The sequence below is a fragment of the Aythya ferina genome, assembly GCF_964211825.1.
Source record: "Aythya ferina genome assembly, chromosome: 26".
NCBI classification, from domain to species: domain Eukaryota; kingdom Metazoa; phylum Chordata; class Aves; order Anseriformes; family Anatidae; genus Aythya; species Aythya ferina.
The window spans coordinates 1334903-1358390 of record NC_140324.1 but is presented as its reverse complement, the minus strand read 5'-3'; the positions used below and the strand labels follow the sequence as shown (position 1 = coordinate 1358390).

Genomic DNA, 23488 nt, shown 5'->3' with positions numbered 1-23488 from the left:
TCTCATCCATAACTGCTTTCTTTCCTTCTTGCCCAGGTCAATAACATTAACCAGCCTTTAGAAATAACAGCCATTTCCTCTCCTGAAAACTCCCTGAAGAACTCTCCTGTTCCTTACCAGGACAATGACCAGCCCCCGGTATTGAAAAAGGAAAAGCCCCTCATTCAGACCAACGGCGTTCATTACTCTCCCCTAACATCAGATGAAGAGCAGGGATCTGAAGATGAGCACAATAGCACCAGGTGAATATGCAGGCACCGGTTTCAGGATGAGATTTCTTGGGAAGCCAATAAAGGTGCAATAAACAGGAGAGGTGTGTTAAGCTGTCTTTGTTCCCTTTGCTTGGAGACTGATTCCATTATGCCAAGCCTCTTGTGAGACTGAAATTGTGAATAGGGAAGGTTTTTTGGCAGCAGTACTTGAATGTGGGAATCTATTCTTCTTGCTGTGTTTGCAAGGCTGACAGAGTCTGGCCTCTGAAAGAGTTATTGTAGAAACTTTCTTTTTACTGTGTTGCTTGCAGGAGTATTGAGGCCAAGTGTGTAATTTTAAACTAAGAATCCATCTCCCTCTCGCTCCCAGTTTCAGTTTGATTCAAAATTTTTCGCTTCCTACCCCAAACTGATAAGGCGTTACTCTGAAAATGGAGTACTCGCCATTCTTTGCTGACCTGTGAGGTACAATAATTTTGTTCTTGCTCGAGGTGCTGGAAAAACAACCACTATAGAAATGGGAGCAACAGCCAACGTCTTGTTGTGAAGGAGCAATAATGAAGTTCTCTGAACATGCACTAATTTTGGCAAAGAGCACAAATTCTGTAATAGCTTCTAGGTGGATTATTCTAGTGCTTTTAAGTTCCTTTAGTAACATGCAGTTTTCTAGGTGACTTGGCTTTATATACTTTAGTCCACTGTTAAGAAATGAACCTGAGGGAGATATTTAAGGGTAAATGTGCAACAAAAATTGCAGTGAGTGCTATAACCTTTTTATTTTCCCCACTAGAATTGAGAGGAAAATTGCAACAATATCATTGGAAAGCAAATCTCCACAGAAGACTGTTGAAAATGGTAAGTGTATGGAATGTTAATTAGTTGTTTTAATGGTTGGGCTTGGGAATGGGTGTCTGCCGCTGACTGACATTGTTATCAATAGCAGGCCTTTCTGTGCTGTTGAGTAGAGTGCAGTTCTGCCAGGGCTTTGCATCGTAGTAATTAAGACAGGTGGCTGATAATTACAGATCTTGGGTCAGTCTTTTTTGGTCGTCGTAGGTCAGGAAAGATTTGACCAGTTTTTCCACTAAGTCAGGGTTTGGGGAGGGATCTGTAGTGCAAAGGCGGAGGAAGGAGTAGATCAGCATTCTCAAACTTTTTCAGAGCATTAAGCTAAATTTGAAGGATTTTTAGGTGATTTGTCAAGTATTTCTGCCTTTGGATCAGAAAGAGAATTAAAGACTGATAAAAAATATGGGTGTTGAAGGAAAAAAAAAAAACTGTTCTTACTGAGCAGATTCAGTGAAAGCTGCTTTTTGATATTTTAAACCTTTCTTTCCAGGTGGCAGCTTACCTGGGAGGAAACAAGCACAAACCAACGAGAACATGAACAGCAGTAAATGGAAATCTACTTTTTCACCAATATCTGACATCAACCTAACCAAAACTACAGACAGTCCCTTGCAGTCGGTTTCATCCCTGAGCCAGAATTCGTTGTTTGCCTTCAGGCCGTCCTCTGAGGACAGCCTCGCCATTGATGCCAAGATCACAGCACATGCGAGGAAAAGCATTGCCATGCCCTCGTCTGGGGCAGACGGGCTCAGCCCTAGTACAAACTCCACCAATGGATTCACATACAATGGTGGACTGTCAACTGACATTGGTTTACACAGCTTTATCGATGGTGCTTCTCTTCCGCACAAGGCTTCAGATGTGACGACTTCCAACTGCTCCCTGGGTTTTCAGTCGCAGCGAAGCAAAGATGTGGGGATATTGGAAACAAATCCGTTTTTGAACAAGAGGCAACTTGAAGGCCTCAGTGGCACGAAAGGAGAAGACTTAAATCGGTCAGGGGTCAAAAGCAAAGAGATAAGCGAAATAAGCATTCGTACTGGGGGTTCTTCAGAAAAAAACTCTTTGCAGCATAACGGAAAGGTCAGCAAAGGAAGGGACCGAGATGTGGAGTTTAAAAACGGCCACAACCTTTTCATTTCTGCTGCTGTTTCGTCTGGTGGCCTTCTGAATGGTAAAAGCCTTTCTACTGCTGTTTCTTCAGCAGGCAACCCAGCATCTTCTGTGCAGACGCACCATCCTTTCCTAAACACTTTGACCACTGGATCACAGTTTCCCCTTGGCCCCATGGCCTTGCAAGCAAACCTCAACTCGGTGACAAATTCCTCAGTATTGCAGTCCTTATTTAATTCGATGCCAGCTGCTGCCAGTCTGGTCCACGTGTCATCAGCTGCAACCAGACTGACTAATTCTCACACTATGGGGAACTTCTCTCCTGGGGTTACAGGTGGAACAGTTGGAGGTAGGCAGAACTCTTTCTCTGGTATAAGACAGGGCCTAAAGGAAAGTCTGACACTGCCTCTCCAGGGGTGAGACCCTTTCACTTCTGCAGGATGTGGAGCAAATCTCTCCCACATAACCCATCTCTCTTCTCTCCCGGAAATGCTAGGATGAGTTCATTTCCCCACAGTGAAATCCTATGAGCTTTGTCTACTAGATGATCTTGTTGTATCACCTTAATGAAAGAATACACCCAGACTTTGTGATTTCATAATGTATGCTTGTTCAGATGTTGCTGTGTTGGAACCAACTTAGGGTCCACCTGCAGGTAAAAGATTTAACTTGTTGTGTTACCAAGCTAAGGATTTCTAACTTGTCAACTTGAGTAAAGGTTGTGATTAGGCCTTGAATGGATTTAGTATGATCCAGGAAGAGCAAAACATCACTGTCTCTTCAGAGGAAACGGTGTTGGGAATTGCGTAGCATTCTGGCTCTTGAACGGACACGAAGAGCATTTCTTTGCCTGGAAGGGCAATGCCATATGCAGCTTGCACTTCTGGGATTCTGCACAGGCTTGGCTTCTGTGGTCCAAACTGGAGACAAGCTGGCAGGACTAGAAGATAGTCTGAACCTGCCATTACTAAATGTCAAAGGCAGTTTTTCTTACCTGTCCATAATCATTCAGGCACCATGTCGGGAAATCCTAACTCTCACATCTCTCAGCATGTAGATTTGCTGGAAATGCAATCTCCCCTCTGCTGCCCTGTAAGTGGGAAAGCAGGAGGGTGGGGAGGGAAGAGCAGCAGTTTGAGTCTACAGATAAACAACTCTAGAGACCACGTAATCTCATCAAAAGTCTGCCTGTGTGATATAGAACTGACAGTTCTTGGGTCTGACTGTTTGTCCTCGTGGCATTTAGAGGTTGGCAGTAGGAAAGGTAAGTGAAACCTTTTGTACCTCCTGGCCTGCACCATTATCTCTCATTGCTTGCTGCCTTCTCATGCTGCATATTTTTGTATGGGGCCATAACTACTATAATTTTGCTTTTTTTTGGTTTTTGTTTCTCTTGTCACTTGCGACTGTACAAAGCCCATCTGTTGAAGCTGAGTTTTTCTCTCCTGTTTGCAGGTATTTTTAACCATGCGGTGCCTTCTGCCTCCTCTCCTCATCAATTTGGAGCCAGTTTCAGCAGCAGTGCTGTCTCTAGCAGCACAGTGCTAAGCTTAAACCCTCTGCAGGCTGTTGCCAGCACGTCATCCTCATCCTTCCCACCCCCCTCCTCTAATTTAGTAACATCTAGTGAGAATAGATCTGCTCAGCACCTCAACAGAGCGCCAGTGCAATCTGTTTTCCATTCCCCCCCACCCCCTCCTAATGTTTCCTTGCCCCCACCTCCTCCATTACTTGCTTCTAACCCTGAGCCTGCGCTTCTGCAGAACCTGCCATCTCTCCCACCTGGCGATGCTTTTTTGCCATCCTCTTCTGCTGCTTCTGTCCAATCTGCTAATGCTTCTTTGTCTATTAAGCTAGCCTCTCTCCAGCACAAAACCTCCCGCCCCTCCTTTACAGTCCATCACCCGCCTCTGCCCCGCTTGGCGCTGGCACAGTCCGCGCCCATGATCACGCAGTCCAACGCAGCTGGCACGTCCGCTATGTGGGTTACACTTGGCATGCAGTCTCCTTATGCTTCGCACCTTTCTGGGGTTAAGCCACGATAAAGAGCTTGCTTAGCTAACAGTTCTTATTTTGTAAGGTAAGGCTAGAGGGAAAAACAAACAAACAAAAAAAAACAATCAGGAGTTTTGTGCAAGATGCTGAATGATGTTTCTTCCTTTTCAGAGACAGGGTGGGGATGGGCTCCGTGAAACAAACCTCTAAAATGTAGGAAGTAATTAATGTGATGTCAGAGGGTGAAGAGTCTCAATGCTCTCTGTTCTGGGAGTCAGGATTTCTCGACAAGGAGTGCTCACGGTGGTAACTCTGGTCTGTCTCATCTGACGTTAGGATTATGTTCAGGTTGGGATCACTTCTTGAAAATGTTTACTTCTAAAGATCAGTTGTCAGGAGGAAGTTCTATTTTTAAGTAAGGTTTTTATACAGTTATTGGCAGTGGTTGTTGCCGACTTTGATTCCCCCTTTTCCTCTTCTTGCCTTCCAACACAGACTGTTGCTTCTTCTACAAGTCCGTGTTCACATAGTGTTAGGATGCGTGCTGCTGCTGCTTTGTGACTCTGGCAACGTGGTGGTCTTGTTTTCATTGTCAGTCAATAACAGCTGCTCTCAGTCATAAAGTTAAAAAAATCTCCAGGTTACAAGCTGCAGCTTTGTCTTGGAGTGCAAATGCACTGGTCTTGCACTGCAATGTGCCACCTGCATCACTGGAAAACACAATCACAGGTAGCAAAGCGTTATAATCTGAATTAGAATAAACCAAGAAGGCCTTGTTATCCGCACACTGCAGCGTTATTGGACTTGACTGCTAGGGCTAAAAGTAACAGTCTCCATCAGATGCTGTATTTATGCTCATGTGGCAATCACTTACTTTCTGTGTAGATGTGAATGAGACGATAGGGAATATGCAGGGTTCACTGCAGTCCATGCTTCATAAGGGCTGGGGCTGCAAAAGAGAGGAGGGTTTCTGGAGACTGTGCGTTTTTACTGAAGCAGTATTTAAATGCCTTTAGAGCAACTCCAGAATAAAGTGTACCACCACAGAGTTGGGTACTGTTGTTATGAAAATACTCTGTGGCATCATGATGTAACAAGCTCGTGACCGCAAAGTTAAATCAGTATGTTAGGGCCCAGAGCTCGCTCCATGCTTTTCTTGTAGGTCTTTGATGTTGTTGCTGTTCACTGATACCAAAGCTACGTAAAATCTATGGTTGGATACTCTTTGCTGCTTATAAAACATATGCCTCAATTACAATATACCTGAGAGATTCTTTTGACTGTGCATTGTTTATAGTGTCTTCATCATGTAAGTGCTTCACAGACATGAATTTAGTCTCATTAGACTTTTGTGAGGCAGGTAAGTATCTCCTCCGTCCTTCTATATGATGAGTGAGGGCGAGGAGGAGTTCAGTGATGTCCCTGTGTGCCTGCAGGGTGACAGGATGATGGGGTCACAGGGTGGGCTTGGAAGACCCTGGTTAGAAACAAGCTCGGGACCAAGGCTAAGGAGGATTAGGTGCCGGGCTTTGTACACCTGAATGACTTGGGAGAGCGGTGTGGAAGTCTGCTGAAGCAGATGCCTTACCTGGAGTGGTGGTCATGCTGGGTTGGACTCCATGCCATCGTATGTGGTGGGTCCTGCCACAGCAAGTCTCCTAGCAAAATAGGCAAGGCACAAAAGTGAAGTTCAGTGCAAGGCAGCTGGATGTCTAAAGCTGGACTGTGGAGCAAAGGGGCAGAAGTAATGCTCCTAGGAGATGGTTTGTGAGACAAATGTATCATAGTTGGGGTCCTGCTCCGTGTGAAATATTTGAGCATTTTCATTGACCTTAATCTGAACATGTGTGCTCAAAGTCCTTCCAGAACTGAGGCTGAAATCTGGAACGGGACTAAAATAATCTGCTTTGTTTCTCCTAACATTTCTCCCCCAAGGTAGTAACAAATGCAAAGCGGATTAGTGTGTTCTAAAAAAGGTGAAGTCCTGAGTGGGAGAACAAACGCTTTTTTTCCTCACTTGTTGAGGTCAGTCACACAAGGACAGAGTTCAACATGGTTGAATGTTGGAAGCCTGTCTGTCTGGTTGTGGTTGGGTCAAGACAAGAACTGTGCCTTCTTCACTGGCTGACGAGGTCTTGGAGCAGTGTAGAAATGATTGACGCATCTAACTGTAGATTTTGTCACTTATTTAGATGAGTCTCTTCCTCTCCTCCTGTTGTGCAGGTAACTAGGATTTCTACCTCAACCCAATGTGACCTATGCAAGGACAACGTGGACCAACTTCACTCGGCTTCCACTGAAAGGTGCTCACCTGGCCTGTGCAGGGGTTTCTACTCTCTTACTACTGGACAAAACAAAAACCTAAAAAGACCTAAACAACAGAGAAAATATTTACTGTGAATCTGAGTAAAAAAGAAAAAAGGAAGAAAAAAAAAGGCAAAATAAATGCCTAAGGCTCCAGTTTATATTGTTGATAGTTTAGGTAAAGTATTTATCTTTTTTTAAAGCAAAAACAGTTTTGATTTATTTTATTCCACCTAGAGTCATAAATACAATTTAGGATTAAATTCTCTAAATAATTAAGGACTGGCACACCAGCAGAGATGTAAAGAGCCTCCTCTCGGTGCTATTTCATCCGTCAGAACTGTGCCTCTAGTTTGAATCCTTGGTGCTGAATTTGGAGGGTTGACCAATGCCAAACCCAGTTCTCAGAAAGGTCTGCATTTTATTTATTCAACTTACTCTGTTCATATACCAAAATCCACTTGGTTTACAGCAGTGTGAGCTACAGAGAAACGGCAGTCTTTGATCTGGTGTTTTGCTCTAATGTGAACTGAGCCAGGCGCTCTGTTAACTGGGTGGTTTTTAATTGTGTTCATTACAAACGAGAACTCACTACTCCCCTCTGGAGTGGCAGCTAGATCACCTGGGACAGCCCAGGTGAGCTCAGCCAAGGCAGGCACAGTTTGAACAGAAGAAATTCAAGTCCTGCCCCATTCAAACTACTTCACTGGGCCATTTGCAGTTGCTGGTGGCACTCAAGTCACTGTGAATTTTGGTAGCTAGTCTGGTAACTTGTTTTGGGATGTCATTGGCATATGAACAGGGTGCATAATCACTGGTATTGGTCAGGCCCTTTTTAATAACATTGGGAAGACTGAACATAGTGCTTCTGTACTGGTGCAGGTAGCAGATTATCTCAGCTTGTTTTTGTTCCAAGTACAATGTATTTTGTTAGTAGAGTTTTGATACTTGATTCAGAAATGGCTTAGATGTGTACATTTACTGACTAAGTGCATTTTGCTTTTGTATATCTTTGCTTTAAGTAGATCTAAATGGTAGTTCACAAAAACACCACAATCTAGCTTACCATGCTGCCACACTATCAAACTGGTGCATTTAATTGTATTGTGACTTGGTGTTCTATGTACAGAAAGTGCCGCTCTGAGCAGCGGCTGTATTTTATAGAGATGTGATGAAAATTTATAAATTTCATATACTTTATTTCATTTATTTTTAGACTGTACAGTGCACAGTGAACTTGTAAAAACTTATTTATTCAAGTGCACAAAATGAGGAGAAATACAATCCATTATATAGACATCACCCCGGTCTGTAGTTCAGACTGGACCAAGCACCAATAAAGGAAACTACAGTAACAGAAGGGGAATTGCAACAGCAAAATGACTAGAAGAAAAATACGTTTAGGCATTGGGAAGCACCTGCCCAGGTGCTCTGGGGGCAGCATTGATCGCTCTGCCTGAAAGGCATTTGCTACCCTTAAATCCCTTCTAGGTCCCTGGTGCTCCTTAATGAGTCTCCAGCCTCCAGCAACTGGGCATTTGTCTTAGACTTGAGCCTGCCTCAGCAGGCAGCTGATGGAGGGTCCCGGGGTCACAAAAAGCTGGGCTGGGTGCATTGCCTTCCAACTTATGCTTCTGCATGTGAAGGAGGTGAGATAGCTCGGTCCTTGCATGCTCTCCTGCTGTCTGATCTATGAATGCCGTGCTGGCCATGCTCAAGGGAGCAGTGGGAAGAGGTGATAGAGCAGCTCCTGCCCTCTGCAAATTTCAGTTAGACCCTTTTCTCTGTACCTCATCCCTGGCAATCTTAGTAGAGATTTAGTTCAAGCGTGGTTCTTTTGTTGTTTCTTACGTGTGTCTTCCCTAGGCAGCCTTTGTGCACAGAAACTATTGAGCTGATTTTGTTGCCTTACTCATTGGAAAGGGAAGGGGTCGGTAGCCCTGGAAATGAGGGGCGTTTTGGAACTGTTTTCTGCTTCGCATGTGGAAGAGGACTTGACAGTGGTGCGCCCTGCTGTGTTATTAGCTGCAAGATGAGAACCTGGAAAAGGGCAAGAAAGCTCAGAGGGTGATGGCTGAGAAACATCCAGTAGCTTCTAGTAGAAGCTGTATAGAGTTAATGTCCTGGAATCCAGGAAGACAGTGTAACCCAGATGTTTTGCAGCTGGGAGTTTGGCAGCTTTAGCTTCATCCAGATCCTTGGCTAATTGAAAGCTGCAAAGCTGCCTTAGCATCCTCCCGGCAAATAGCAAGGTGCTCCGGTCTTGGAAGGTGGGTTGTGCATGAGCAATTGCTGGAGGGGCAGTAGCCTTAATTACCCCTCCTCCATTTTTATCCCAGATGTGAGAGATGAGGAAATAGAAGAAGAAGCTTTAAACCCATCTGCTTTTTGTCAGATCCTTTTCCAAAAATGGACCAACCCAGTGTTCCTTAGACCTCTTATCCCTCCCCACTTTCATCTCAATCCAGCGAAGACGTCCAGCAAGAGAACTCATTCTGTACAGGGAGGCTTCACATCAGTTCAGAGATGCCTGCTTGGAGGAGGAGCTGGCTCATGGTGGTCTGCCCACCCGGTGTGCTTTCTAACCCTGGACAGCTGCTTGGTGCACGCATCGCCCAGCTGGCTCCTGACACTCTCCTGCAGCTGAAGAGGGTTGGCCAGGTGCTTGCTGTAGGAATGATGTGCTTTGCATTCACAGTGTTTCAGAAATTAGTGCCTGGGAGCAAACAGAGCAAAGGCTAAGAACAGAGTTTGTCATCCGCTCTCCTGTGCATGTTGGGGAAAAGCGAAATCCCCCTTTCCATCAGTGTTGCTCCCCACAGTGGGTTGCCCTTTGGTCTGTGTTAGATGTGCTGGGTGCTCTGGCTCTAGATGGCCCGCTGTGCTCTGTGGCAGGGCTTGTTCGCAAGCACTCGTTGGAAATCATCAGCATGAGCCTGCTCACTCCCATCACCTGGGAAGGATGAAACCAGAGGGGCACAGCCCACCCTGGACAGACCCAGGCACAAAGGCTGGATGGCCAAGCATCTGCTGCAGCCTCCAGGGGCCTGTGGAGGCCAGGCCTTCTTCTGCCTTGGGTTCGTCTTGGTGCTGGTGTACTCCATGACCTGACACTTCCATCTCAGCAGCCTGTGCTGCAGGAGCTCAGAGCTGCCCTGGCTTTGCCAGCATCTTCCACCCGCACCTGGTGCTGCTGGCACTGTCACCTCACCATGCGCTGCATGGTTGTAGTGAGTTTTCCTCGTGTCCCAGTCTGGTCTAAGTCTTCATCATAATCCTTGCTAGGGTGTGCTTCCAGGAGAGTGTTGGATAAGCTACAGCGTGTTTGGAGAAGTGCAAGACAATGGAGGTTTTGGGCTGATGCCTTAATGCTGCTTTATTTGGGAGAAGTCACTGAGGTTGCTATGGGATTTGTCTTCTCCACTCCCTGATCTCTTGCTGCTTGGCCATAACCTTGAGCAAGTTCAAATTGTTTGTCTTCTGTCTGCAAAATGGGGAGAGCATTTACCTGCTTGCAGGACTGCTGGAGAAATAGCTCTTTGAGATGTTGGGATCTGATCCATATGGCTACGAGAATGAGACCCTTGTGACCCTGATGTGTGAGTGCTGTGCCAGAGACGTGAAACCTGTTTTCAATAATTGGATATACTTCTGAGTCATCAAAGCCAAGCAGCCAGTTCCAGAAAGGAATTCCTTCTGTGTTACCACTTCCTGCCCAGGTCCAGCCGTTTTTATGGCTGTCACAAATGTTCCTTCTCCTCCACACTGCTGCTGCCAGTGAGGGACTCAATCAGGAAGTCAAAATACATCTTGTGGCACATAATGTTGCCAAAAAAAAAAAAAAAAAAAAAAAGAAAAAGAAATATCCTGATCTTTGTGCTGAGTGAAATATGTGCCCCACTGCTAAATGTCAGGCTTGGAGAACAACCCTCACGTGTTCTTCCTACAGTGATTTGTTACCTCTGGCTCCTGCTTGCTGGTTCCAGCCCACTGAGACCCACCGTGCTGTGAGGCTGGGGGGGCTCCAAGAGCATTAAACCTAAACTCAAGTCTTCGCTGCACGTTTAGTCACTGAGCAACAATTCTTCCATTAGCCAGGGGTGTGTGAGGCACCTGCTGTCAGATTTCTCAGCTTTTCCTGTAGCTGAGGGAAAAGGTGGGAAAACATTGGATGTGGAGCCTTGGGTTGCTGGAACCAAGCTTGTGGGCAGGATCACGGGGGAGTTGAGCTGTCCCTGCATCGCCTCTTGTTTGGGTGCAGACAGGGCCATTCCCGTTAGCAGGGTGTGGATTGGTCTGGTCAAACTGATGGGATTTAGCTCCTCTTAGTTCAGGTTGCAAATGCAGTGGGAGAGAGGTGAAGGGAAACGTGCTTTTAGGGGAAGCTGCCAACACCAGGGAGCACATCGTGTCCTAGATGCTCATTACACTCGGAGGCAGACGTTAGAGCAGTGTCTCCAGCTGGTTTCTTTGATAGCAGGAACTCAGGGCTCCTTGGCCAGACAAACTCAGAAATCTCTTGTGCTTCCATCTTGTATCCTTCTTCCTAGTGGCCAGAGCTGTCTTGTCTTGTAGCATGCAGTTTGTGCTCACCACTGTTGGCTGCGCTTGGATGAGCTCTGAGCATGGGCTCGGCCTGGGTCCTGCCTGTGGCTGGAGGGGGGCAGGCGTGGTGGGGAGGAAGGCAAGTGTGTGAGGTCTGCAATCGCAGCTCCGGGTGCTGAAGTGCTGCGGGCAGCTTGCGGTGCCTGCTTGTGAGGGTCTCAGTGAGGCGCTGCTGTGAATTGGGAGGTTGCAGACCCCCAGGACTTGTCACTGCTTGGCCCGAACGTCACCCAACTCGAAGTATTGAGTAGCTTTTCTTCTTTGTTATTATTCCCTAATCAAGCTTGAGCAAGTGACTTTCATTTGAAATCTGCTGCACAGATGGCGTTCAGGCTCTTCCCTTGCATCTCTGGCTCAAATGCTTCAAACCGGAGCGTTGTTTTGGGGCTGCGTGGGGTGGCTGCATGGCTGTGCCTGTGCTCAGCCCCTGCCTGCGTTTGCCCTGCTGGGGGGCAAGCTTCTCCTTCAGGGGGATGTTTGCTGCTGTAACTGCAGACATCTGACCAGAGGCCTCTGGGGTGGTTGCTTTGCTGCAGAAAGCAAATGGGAGGGGAGCGAGCTGGGTGTGAGCCAGATCTGCCTCGCCGGCTGTTAACTGCAGTGCTGATAAAAACCAGAAGCAGCAGGGTTGCACCAACGTTTGTGAGATGCTGCTGTGCTCAACGGTGGCTTTGCTCCTGGTGGGAATCAGGGCCCATCTCGTCCCAACCTTTCCTAGCACCCTTCCTGCAGAGGAACCTGGGATCTGGGCATCCCCCGTTGGGGAGGTCTTGTACTCCAGAGTAACGAGGCCATGGCAGGGCCATGGGGCTGCCTCTGGGGGCCTGAGTGGTTTGATTCTTCTGGGATTGTGTATTTAGAAGGCAGCATCTGCTCCCCAACACGTTATATTCCTACTTGGAAGAGTGCCCTTGTGTGACAGTGGATGTGGGGCTGGCATCCACCCCTGGACAGGCGTAGCTTCATCCACGTGTTGTTTGTTTGTTTTGTGGGATGTGGAGTTGCTGTGGTCAGTTTGAGGGCCAGCACGAGCTTTGATCTTGTCGAGTTGGTGCAGGGGGCCCACCTCCTTGTGACTCCCATGGCTACATCCACAGGCCTGGCCCGGCAGTGCTGGGACCCTCGAGAAGCTCCCGCAGCAGGGGCTTGCTGCCACGAGTCCTTCCCAAATGCACCATAGCTGTGGAAAGGGCTCCTCATGTCTCAGAGGCCTTGCACCCTAGAGTTCCCATAGTCAAGGTTTTGCCACATTGCTGGAGGAGGAGGCTGCCAGCCCTGCAGCTTGGCCCTGAGCTGCCCGCCTGCTTTGGGCTCCCCTATGGCCCGCGTTGGTCCCGATCCCCTCCGAGCACCAGTGGGGACGTGCCAGGGCTGCTGGTGCTGATAGTTACGGCTTGGTAGTTTGTCCCAGTACTGATGCAAGGTTGATTGAGTGTGACCCGTTTGCTTTTTGTGTTGAAATCAGCCTTTTTAATACAGGGTATGGAAACCTAAAGATTCTTGACAAGTATTTTTTCTCAGAAGGAGTTGTCCCAATTCACCAGGTGGTTTTATTGAGAAGTTCTGCTTTTATTGTTTTGCCTGAGCCAAAAGCATTAGGAGGACTAAGCTTTGGGAGCTCCCAATGATGATTTCTTCAGTTAAGAAATGGACATTGTACAGTGGACTGCAAACCAACAACAATGTGTTTCAAAAATCATGATGTTTGGGGAGAAGAAACTAGACAGTGTTTTTGTGAACTATCTTTGCAGCACTGAGGAAAAATCACAAGAATTGGATTTTTTTGAAGCACAGATGTCTAGTAAGTGTACAAGTATTTGAAGTTTTATGGCTGTTAAGGTTTTTCCTCTATTTGCTCCAACATTTCCATAGCTTGCATATCAGGTTTTCATTGAAAGATGGATTACCAGTTTTTAAAATTTTATTGTGCCATATTTTATTTATCCTTATGCATTATAAATATATAAATACCTATTTAGACTGAATATCACAGTAAAAGATGCTATTATTGTGAACTTCAGGGTTTAAACCCAAAGTAAAAAATTTGGAAATAATCCTCCACTGTATTTGCTGTTTGTGATCATCTTTCTGCAGATGTTTCTTAAGTTCTTAGAGTTCAAAAATGAAATAACTTCCTAAAATTCAAGGTTTTACAGTACTAACCCTGAAGTTCTCAAGTTTGTGATTTATTATTTTTAAGGTACATCTGGTTGCTTTTCTGGTGCAGTCAAATCATACTTTAGAAAGGTCTTGTTTCTGGAGTTAATGAGGGAAAAAGGTGGAATGGGTTGATCCATCCTGCTTGGCTTTTTTAACCTATTAATCTTTTAAGTGATCAATCTCAAATTAAAAAATTATTTCTTAGGTCTCTGTTCTACTTAAACTTTTTAGGAGTGGGAGCCTGCCCTCGCTGAGTGGGACTTTGATGGGGAAAGCGGTAGATTATGAGGTTGCTGTTGCTCAGGAATTGATTAGTAAACTTTTAACTACTAATAAAAATCCATTTTTCAATGGATTTTTTAAAAAAACCCATTTTCTTAGAACAGTGATATGGGATGTTTCCTAGTGAATAGGAACTAGTTTATATAATTTAGCCTATTAAACTGAATTATTTAAAATTCAAACTTCCCCTAATTTATCTTTTTTTTTATACCAGTAAGTTGTCCTGTCATTCCTTTCATTCTTCCATAGAACTAGTGTGAATTCTTCTGGTGTGTATATATGTATGTATAATATATATATTTCCATCCTGCCTTTCTAATTTTCCACAATGTAAGAGTTAGTTTTTTCTCCCCTCCCTTCACTTAATTAATTTCTTGTGTCTTTACCTTGATTTGTAATTGAAACAATGCTTTGAAGTTTTGTCTTTATATTAAAGTGTATGTATTTTAATACACCGTTACTGTTGTGGAGTTTCACTGCTTCAGCAGGACAGATGTCAGCAAGAGATGGCAGTCGGTGCTTGTCAGTGGAAGCGAAGCACCGTGTCCTGGGCTGTGGCTCTGGGCAGGGGTCAGGGCAGTCAGACCCCTGCTCCTCCCAAACTGAGCAACACACTCAGCTCTGTCGAAGTCGAGGACAGTTAAGCTCACGGGATTTAACATACCAGTAATATTCCTAGTAGCAAAACCATCCTAGTGAAATTCCCTTTTCATCTTTTCATCTGGTTATTTCACCAACATAATGGAACTGAAATTAGGTTGGCAATGGATTTTAAACTTTGGAAGTGATGGCCATAAAACTGGCTCAGCTAATTTTCTGTAGGATTTTTAACATGAGATGAAGACCCTGATTCCCCTAACACAGTCTGTGCAATATGGATGCTGCTTAAATGTAATGGTCTAGATGAGTTTTTAAGATGTCGAAAACAGGTTGCAGCAATTGCCTGAGAAAGCTCATCCTTTTTGTATGTTTGTCTCTGAAGCTACTGCAGAGGGGCTGGCTCTGTTAGCAGAAGGCATGTAAAAACCATGTTGTTGGAGACATTAGCAGCTGGCCTGGGAGCAGGCACCCTCACTGCCAACCAGCAATACTGTACCGTTTCTTGGGATGGGCCTGCAGGCACTGTCATCCTGCTGATCTTTCATCCAGGATTGCTGCTGCTTCTGCCGCCTGCATCTCAGCAGTGATGGTGCCAGGGTTTTGAGCCCCTGCTCCTGGGAAAGAGCCCTGCACCTGCAGCCAGGCTGTGTAGAAAGCCCAGGAGCTTGCTGTAGTCACCTGCCTTAGCATGGGCTCAGGTTCCTTGCTACAGCTCTGACTGCCATAATGATTAAAACAAGTTTTTATTGGAAATGTTCATTGTACAACAGATAAACAGCTTCAGTACACTGTCAAGGAGCCTGTACCCAATGAACAGTGGAGCAGGCCCCTTGAATACAAAAAGCATAGTGAACAGATTATGAAAAATGAACAGTTGTCTATAAATCAAGAGCAGCGGATGCGGATCTCTAAAGTGTCTGGAAGTACCATCTTCCCTTACTCCTGACATCTATCCCAGTGTCCTAGCACTACTCTAACCATTGATCTAGCTAATTAAGTTACAGGGCCTGCGCAGGCCCATGCAGCTCTTCACAGCATTTGTCTTACATTCACTTAGGAAATGTCATTGTTGCCTCTTAAATAAGTGTTGGGCTTATCACTTGTGCACCCAACTGTTCCCCAGAACATCTAAATAAAATGCCCATTTTTATGTACAGTGAAGATGGTGGGTGTCAAATCTACCTTCTGCAAGGTGCATGGAGAAGAAACTAGTGATAGTCTGGGAAGGCACACGGTAGAGAAGTGTTAGCTACTGAGGGTGGCAGGCAGGAACAGTGAACCTCACAATAGCACTGGAATTGTTTGCTAAAAATGACTGAATGTTGGCAGAATTCCCAGCTTTTGTTTATATGACTGTTAATTTTGCATATCGAAGCATTCACTAATGCCGAACCTGGGGGGAAAATGAGCTTGGAAACCTCTCTTGCCTGCAGCCTGGGTCACTCCTGGTGACCTGAGGCTGAATCCAGAGAGCTATGGTACCTCCTCTGCTCTGCTCAGCCAGAGCTGCAGAGGGGACTCCAGGCTGCAGTGCAGCTCCGGCGTGTACATTGGTTTGTAGCAAGTGACCAGATGGACGAGGCTTTGCTATCACAGTAAGTAAGGCTGCTGTGTACCCCACCAGTGTGCCCCTGCGCTGAGGTAAAGCAGAGTAGGCTCATGAGGATGAAAATGCACTTCGAAGTCATCTGAGGACACTAATTCCCTAAAGCACAAGCTTGTTCCTGCTCTTAATCCCTCACTGCTGCTTCCATGAGAGTTGCCATCTGTCTTCAAACCTGCCCTATTTTCTGCTTCTACCCTGTATGCCCTCAGCTTACTGAACAAGACAGCTGCCCACTGCATATTTTTGGTAATTGCTGGAGTTAGCACCTGGAACCAGTGCAGGGAAAGGGGATATCTGGGAAGGGAAAGGAAAAACCTTGGGCTTGAGGTTAAAAATAAAGCATCAGTGACATCTGCCGCTCTCCTGGTACCCAGCAGCTTGAGGTAAAGAGGGAAGGCCAGGCTACTAAAGCTTTTAGTATTGGCTTTTGTGTCTGCATTAATTCCCAAAGAAAGCCAAAACTTCCTACCAAACCTCACTCAGAGCACAGGCTGCTTGCTCCCTACCTCATTTACCATGTACTGTTTAATTGCAGAGAACTTTCCTGCTAGCCAGGTGGAAAAGAATGCCAAAACCTGCACACCCGTTGTGCTGTGCTAATGGAAACCTCTTGCTGCATTTACCTGCCCCAGGGGTGAGTAAAGTTCCTTCTGTCATCAGCCATCTGAAAATGCTTGCTGGGACTTTCCATAGGGCCTTTTGTGGGACTGTCCAGTGGAGCTGCTGCAGGAGCCACCTCGTAGAGTGGAGTGTGAAGAAAGAGGGGTCTTGAAGCTCTGGGCACGTGTGGCAAACACCTTCTGGCCTTCACCTCTGGCTGCAGTTTTCATTTTTGCAGTCACAGTGCTGGCTGCAAGTGCAGAGCCATGAGGAGAGATGTTCCTTACTGCTAAAGGGATCTTCATTACAGGAGTCCCTGCAGCAGCAGCCCTTGCTCCCTGGCAGCTTGCTGTGACCCTGGCAGGTGCAGTTGTTTGGATCTTTCCCTGTAGCAGCTCACAAAGGGGTGAAAAGCTGCAGCAGAGTGTCAGGGAAGGGAGTGCTAATGTACAGCTGTCCTACACTCCCTGGGCTTACCTTCTGCATACCCTGAAGCTCAAACATGCAGCCAAAGTGCATGTAGCAGTTCCTGTCTTTACAAGTCTCTCCAGCTGCCTTTCCTCTTTGGGAAGCTGAGAAATGGCACAGCTTAGCCCAGCCCCCAGTACTGCAGAGGGAGACAGGATCATAACAGAGATTTCTCAGCCCTGTTTTTGCTCCCTTGTGCTTTACAGCTTTGTTCTCCACCTCATTTGTGAGAGCACTCTAACTGTCTGTGCCATGGGCTTCATCAGTCCTCTAGAAATTAGTACCACCTAGCTAGAGAAAGGACAAAAAGAACACAACCCCAAAAGGCAGGTGCTAGTGCCTGCAAACACTGCTGCCTTGACACAGGGGGTGGGTGCCCCTTCCCCATTAGCTGTTGCTGTTCCTGGGCTGCTCCCTGTGTAACTAGAAGGCTTCTCCCTCCCTGCTCAACTGAAATGGCTTTGCAGCGAGCAGAAGGAGGATAGCAGGGTTAACCCTGCAAGCACAGAAATGCAATCAGCTGGAGCATCCTGTTATGGTAAAATGATGAACAACTCCTGATGGCTCCTTTGGAGACTGCGGGAAGATCCTGAGCCAGAAAAGCTGAGTAGCTCCCTGCAGGAGAGGGACAGGGAGGAGGCTAGAGAGGGCTCAGAGTCTGCTCCAGAAGCTCCTGGTGAGAGAGACATGAGCCCTTGCTGGAGGAAGCCAAGTGCTCAAGCTCTCTGTTCAGTCCCTGCCCCCTCTGCTCCTGCTTGGAGCCACGGTGGTTTTACTCCCACCGCTGCAGCAGCAGCCAGCCCAAGGTCACAGTCTGCACTGAGAAGTTAGACTCTGCCTGCCTGCATGGCTGGGGCAGAGCAGGAGAGGTGGGATTGTGCAATGAATTATCTTAAAAAAAAATCATAAAAAAATATTTGGCTAATAAATTAAAAAGTCAGTTGGTCACCACCGAATGGAAGGGTTGCTGTTCCTCCTGGGGGAGCTTGGGTTTGACTCTGCAGGGAGAGCCTGTGGCCAGAGCCAGTTCAGCCCAAGCGTGGGGTTTATTGCTTGCGTGTTGCCAGCTGGAAGCGGGCTTCCTCAGAGATCCCGTACTGCTCCAGGGGGTCCTGCAGCAAGAGCACAGGAAGGCAGCAGTCAGACACAGACAAGATGGGAGGTGAGCAGGACCCTCCTTTTGCCAGGCTGCAGTCTGGCAGGCAGCAGGGCTAGGTGCCAATTCCAGCTACGTGCTGGATTTACCCCAGTCTGCTGTCTGTAAGCAGTCACAGTCCATGGAGAGGATGCAGCAGATAACCAAGGTTCACAGACTGTATTCAGTCTGCTCTGGCACAGGAGCATGCGGGTGAGTCACAGCTACCCGTTACCTCCAGAAGGGATGGTCCAGGTATCCTGGCAGAGGTGCGAGCAGTGTCTCAACTGATGGACACTCTTGATTTTGCCAGGGCTGCTCCTCCAGAACTGGAGGAGTCAGGGTTAGCCCAGGCGCAGCCTGTCTGGCTGCAGACCCCAGGCTGCTCTGTGCTGCTTGTAACACACCGCGCTCAGGAACAGTCTCACGCACACCCACCAGCTGGACGCAGGTTGCTTGGCAGAGGAAGATTCTCAGGTGGCTGGGCCTGACTGCCTGCTGAGCCCACGGCTTCAAGACCTGACTTAATATGGCTCTGTCATACACGCTGCAGCCACCAGCCTCGTGTAGGACAGCTGGCACCAAGGCCAGGGGTCACCAAACCCTGCTCCTTGGACTGGAGAGGGTTACCACCTGAAAAGCCAACCTCAGGGGACTCACCTTCCCTGTCATTTTCTGGATCTCATTCCGGTAGAAAATCAAGCTTCTCCTCATGAACTCATAGCTGTAAGAAAGGAACAGACCATGCAATAGGTTGGACAGAAAAGGACGTGGGGAAGTTTCGGGTGCTATTTAGAGCTGAAAGGAAGCTTGCCTGGGAGGAGAGAACTGCTTTCCGCCCTGGGTTCACCACAAACTAGTCCCAGGAAACAAACAGCACAGGGCTGCAACGTACAAACAGCACAGTGCAGACCTTGCTCTATTGGCTCAGCCTACCTGGCTCGCTTGAGTGCCTCAATCCACTCCTGACACTGTTCTTCGCTGTCACATTCAAAGCAGTACTTCCTCTCTGGCTCCTCAATGAAACCTGCCACGGATAAGGAAAAGACATAAGGAAGGTCCTGGCAGAGCTGCCTGCACTCCAATGTCTCCCTCCCCAGCAACCACCAGACTCTGCCAGGCTGCAGTTAGTACCTTTGTTCAACAAAGATGATCTGTGAACAAGCTAGTGAGACAGGCATCTGTTCCCTCTTATCTTACCCTGGATGGTTTGGGATCACGTTCTTTCCCTGTTTGCAAAGAACAATGACCCAGCCAAGCTTGCCTCTACACACTTGAAATCCAGCTTGGGAAGCAGTCTGCTGTTAGAAAGGCACTGGGAAAAGGACACAAGGTGCTAAACCTACCCCTCAACTGCCCCAGTCCCTCCACTGCTGGGCTCCTTATACCTAAACACCTTTCCCCATATGATTATGGTAAGGCAGCATGGGAGCTATGGTGGCCAGAGGTGCCTCATACAGCTCAGAAGCCCTTCATACTGCTCTTGACTGGAAGAGGTGCTTCCAAAAGTAACACCAGTTCTGGAGGCACTTCTCTGCTGCGCTTCCCAGGTGGCCCCGAACAGCTGCCTACAGCAAATGTAAGCTTAGAGCAGCCAAAGACTTCAGAGAGGAAAAAGCAGCTTCTCAGAGTGACAGCTCAGACTGGACAAATATGACCAGACTCAGGACTAAAACACCCTGAGTCCTTGCAAGCAGTCACCGGAGATGCAGTAATCGAAGTAGAAAATGGCCTGGAGGAAGTGATTTTGATATATGTAGAGGGCAGCCATCTGAGGAATCAAATCACACTCAGAGAAGATACTGACCTGTCTTTGCTTGAGGCTTTTGGGAATTTGGTGCTGTGCACAGTGGAAAGCAGTTCCCTGTGCAATTCCAATTCTTCACCAAGACAGAATCAGGACATCTAATTAATTACACTGTCCCCAGAGCTCTGCTCTTTAGTACACAGTTCACAGAGATCTAGGCTGCTGCTGAGAAATAACTGGGTCAGGCTGCACCAAACCCCTCAGGGCTGCCGTGCAGGGACACAACCTGATACCAAGGGCAATCAGTTTCAACACCTTTCTCAGGAATCATCAGTCACCAGGGTTCCTGACAAACTTAAAGCCCCAGAAATTCAGAGTGGGACACTCACTGGTATGCTCAGGCTGCTTGGGTGCCAGAACACCATCTCTCCCCGCTGAAAGAGGAGGCGAGACTCTGCACAGAAAAGCAGCTGTGCCTGACAGCCAGGCCAAAAGATATGGGGATGGCCTTGGAGAAACATCCTGTTATTTTTGCCACATACCTCTTTCACAATGATTAGTTGTTGGATGAAAGGCTGCTTATGAAGGATGACACACCGCAAGCCAGCTGGAGCCGCAGCTATCGCCACAAGGACAAACAGCGTGGCGGGAGGACTGGTGCTAGATTAGCCCAACAGATGGTTTATCTAAGGCTCACTTTTTTTGATAAAATGCAATAGCACAGAAGCAGCAATCTGTCAATACCAAGCCTTCCTAGAGAGGGATTTCTACAAGCACTAAGCACTAAGTCAGTCTGTTTTTACTGCTTCTCTCCTCACAAGCAGCTGTGCAAATCACAGACCATTTCAGCCAGCACTGAAATGCCATGGTCCTGGAGCACGGCAGCTCCACAGAAACAACTGGCAACTGAGGAGGAGGGGGCTGAGGAACACTAACCCTGGTGCCAACAGAGAAAGAGGCAAAAGCAGGAACAAAGCAGCCAAGCATCTCCTTTTTCAAAGCACAGCTTGCCATAAGGGGGACACGAAGGGAGCGCGAGCATAGAACTCACTGATCGAGAAGACGTTCTCCTCTTCTTTAGTGATCCTGCAGTGCTCCAGCAGCAGAGCTCCAATGGGCTGGAAAAGACCCAGAAAGGGGGTTCAACACATGCTGCCAATCAGCACCATAGGAGCCCTATCAGCAGTGTTCTGAATCCAGAGTTCTCCCAGTGTTTTTTAAATGAGCTTTATAAGCTGATGGTACTTTTAAGGTAATTCAGGCTAACTGAATGAACGTTCAGTGTTCTTTTTGTCTGCTGATACACTTTGCTGTACCAGTCTTCCCCATAGCACTCTGTGCACGTTAGATAGAGGTTAAAGACTTGCTAAGCTTCACTCTGGGCTTAAGTATTTATTTCTGTTTTTCATTTAGCATCCAAAGACACTGATTAAGTTTACTTCCTTGCACAATAAATCAAGCAAAGATGAACTATTTGCAATGACACACAGAAAGGCTAACATTGCACTTTGTAAGGGCAGGCTCAAAGCTTTGCAGGAGGTTAAGAACAGCGTGTCGATGAACTAGAACAGCTCAGGGCAAACAGACAAATGGGAAGTACGGTTTGCTAGCTAGTGCACACTGAGCAAGGACACAAGAACCAACGGGTGATACAAGCCATAAACAAAAGCAATCCACAAGTGAATTCTCTTGTCCAAACTAAACAAAATACGAGAGGCAAATAAGGCAGCAACCAAGATACTCAAAAATCTGTTTTAGTATGTATTTCTGTCACAACAGCTTTATATTTGCACTGACCACAGACCTGTGGAACTATTTTTGATGTGTTCGGTAACATCTCCCTCACACTAAAACACGAGTGCTTATAAGCAACAACCCTCAGGACAGCAAGCAGCCGAGTGCTGCAGGGCAGCACCCTCGGGGTCTCGAACCACGTGAACAGGGAGTCGCAGCTGAATCTCCACGGGACAGCAACTGCTCAGCTTTTGACCCTACCCAGAGAATTACGATTGCAGCTCCAGTGAAGTAACAAAGAGCGACCGCAATTCAGTAGAAAAGAGTGTTTCTTAAAAGAGGAGTTTTTCAGGCTGAAATATTCATTGTGGCCTAAGTCTAAAAACGCAACTAAAAGCTTTCCACTTCCTTGTGTCAGCAGGCACACAGCACCTTTCTTCATACCCAATCAAATGATTACTTTCAGATTGATTTTCCAATGAGAGAATCTTTAGCAACATTTACTGAGGAATGCACTAAAAACTACTGGATCTCAGTAGTGGCAAAGCCAGAAACAGAACCTAAGCCCATCCCTCTCGTTCTCTCTTTTTTTTTTTCACCTAACCAAGGCCTCTGCATGTCAGAAGTAACAACACCAACAGAGTATAGCCATGACAATTTCCCATTAAAAGCGAGCATCGCTTGCAAGAAAAATTCCTGGTGTCGCAAATAAATAATGCTAGTTCTTTTTCCAGGAGAGCAATATAAGCTCTCCTCACAGTTTCACATGATAAAGCACAGGCCTACAAATAAACGTTACAGAGTCCATCTCTGGCAGTCGAGGGGCAATGGTTACGTTTGAAAGACTCGTTCCAAGCTCCCATATGAGCCATCTGGGCGTGGTGTAGCTGGCAGTGCTCCTCACCCCTACAAGCTTTCACTGTGTCGCTGGGATAGGAAGCGAGGGTGCCACATCCCGGTGTTGGCAGCCTGCTGTTGTACTGTTTCACAAAGCACGCACCATCAGTTCACAGAAAAAGAAAGTGTGTGTGAAGAAAAGAGGCTCCGTACCTCCGCTTCATCTGTCCGGAAGTAGAAGAGAAAGTTGACAACGAGCTTCACGAGGCGTTTCTTTAGCACTGCAAAGGGAAACAAGAGCGTTGAGGTGGCGAGCCCGCAGCACAAGGCAGAGGGAAGCACCTGTGACCTCTGCAACGTGCCGGTTCCCCACACTGAAGGGGAAGCTCCCTTGGGGTTTGGACTCCTGCTGTGTTTTACCAGGCACGCTTGGGGTGTCAGAAGAATGGGGGCATTCATCTCCCTGCTGCCCTCACAGCTACCCGCCCCCAAACCCTCCCTCTGCTCCTGCCTGCAGCCAGCATCCTTCTCCTGTCTCCTCTACTTGTCCCTGTCCCCAGCTTCACCGCAGCCCCAGCGCCTCCGCTCCTGCTTCCCACTCCTCCCAGTCTGCTCCCAGTGCTGCCTCCCAGTCCCCCCAGCTCCCAAATCCTGCTCCTGCCGTACTACCGGCACCCCCAGCTCTGCCGGTCCAGATTTCCCAGTGCCCCACTTCTCACCCCAGTATCACCCAATCCTTCCCGACACCTACCTCAGGACCCTACCTCAGCCTCCCCAGCCCTGCCCACGCAGTCCCAACTTCCCCACTCTGTTCCCCCCGACTCCTACCCCAGGCCCCCCCATCCAGCCCCCCCAACCCTATCCCAACACCCCCAGCGCCATTCCCCACTCTCATCCCAGCCCCACTCCAACACCTCCAGTCCCCCCCTCAGCCCCATCCCAGCATCTCCAGTGCCACCTCCCAGTCCCCCCCCAGCGCCCCCAGCCCCATTCCAGTGTCCCCCCCAGCCCCCTCCCCACCCCCCCAGCGCACCCGGCCCCGCCTCATTCCCCCGCCCCTCCAGCCGCGCCGCGGCCCCTCACCGCTTCCCTTCTTGGGCACCCGCATCAGGACCTCGGCCGCCTTCTCCGCGGGCTGCCGGGCCAGGCTCAGCAGCTCCCGCTCGTTGTAGCGCATGGCGAGGGCCCCGCGGCCCCCGGCCGCGCCCGGACCCGCACCCGGACCCGGAAGCGCCGCGCCG

General features: G+C 47.8%; 2 protein-coding genes across 9 annotated transcripts in view; one reads left to right on the top strand and one right to left on the bottom strand.

Moving 5' to 3' along the window:
• Positions 1-15456, top strand: part of DOT1L (DOT1 like histone lysine methyltransferase) — a 75733-nt gene extending 60277 nt beyond the window's left edge. For 2 of the 8 annotated variants that reach the window (XM_084498528.1, XM_084498530.1), the window contains exons 25-28: positions 121-242; positions 1003-1067; positions 1552-2523; positions 3630-15456. In XM_084498528.1, coding sequence (XP_084354654.1) covers positions 121-242; positions 1003-1067; positions 1552-2523; positions 3630-4219 — 1749 coding nt within the window. In that variant the 3' untranslated portion in view covers positions 4220-15456. Of the gene's footprint in view, positions 1-36; positions 243-1002; positions 1068-1551; positions 3580-3629 lie in introns of those variants that run through there. The other 6 variants (XM_084498526.1, XM_084498529.1, XM_084498527.1 and 3 more) reach the window with 5 other exon arrangements.
• PLEKHJ1 (pleckstrin homology domain containing J1) lies at positions 14847-23477 on the bottom strand. The gene is made up of 6 exons (XM_084498533.1): positions 23331-23477; positions 22461-22528; positions 20728-20794; positions 18866-18956; positions 18590-18653; positions 14847-17906 (listed from the first exon to the last, which is right to left on the bottom strand). The coding sequence occupies exons 1-6, from the start codon at positions 23422-23424 to the stop codon at positions 17841-17843; spliced, it is 450 nt and encodes a 149-aa protein (XP_084354659.1). The 5' UTR covers positions 23425-23477; the 3' UTR covers positions 14847-17840.
• Between the last annotated feature and the right edge of the window lie 11 nt (positions 23478-23488).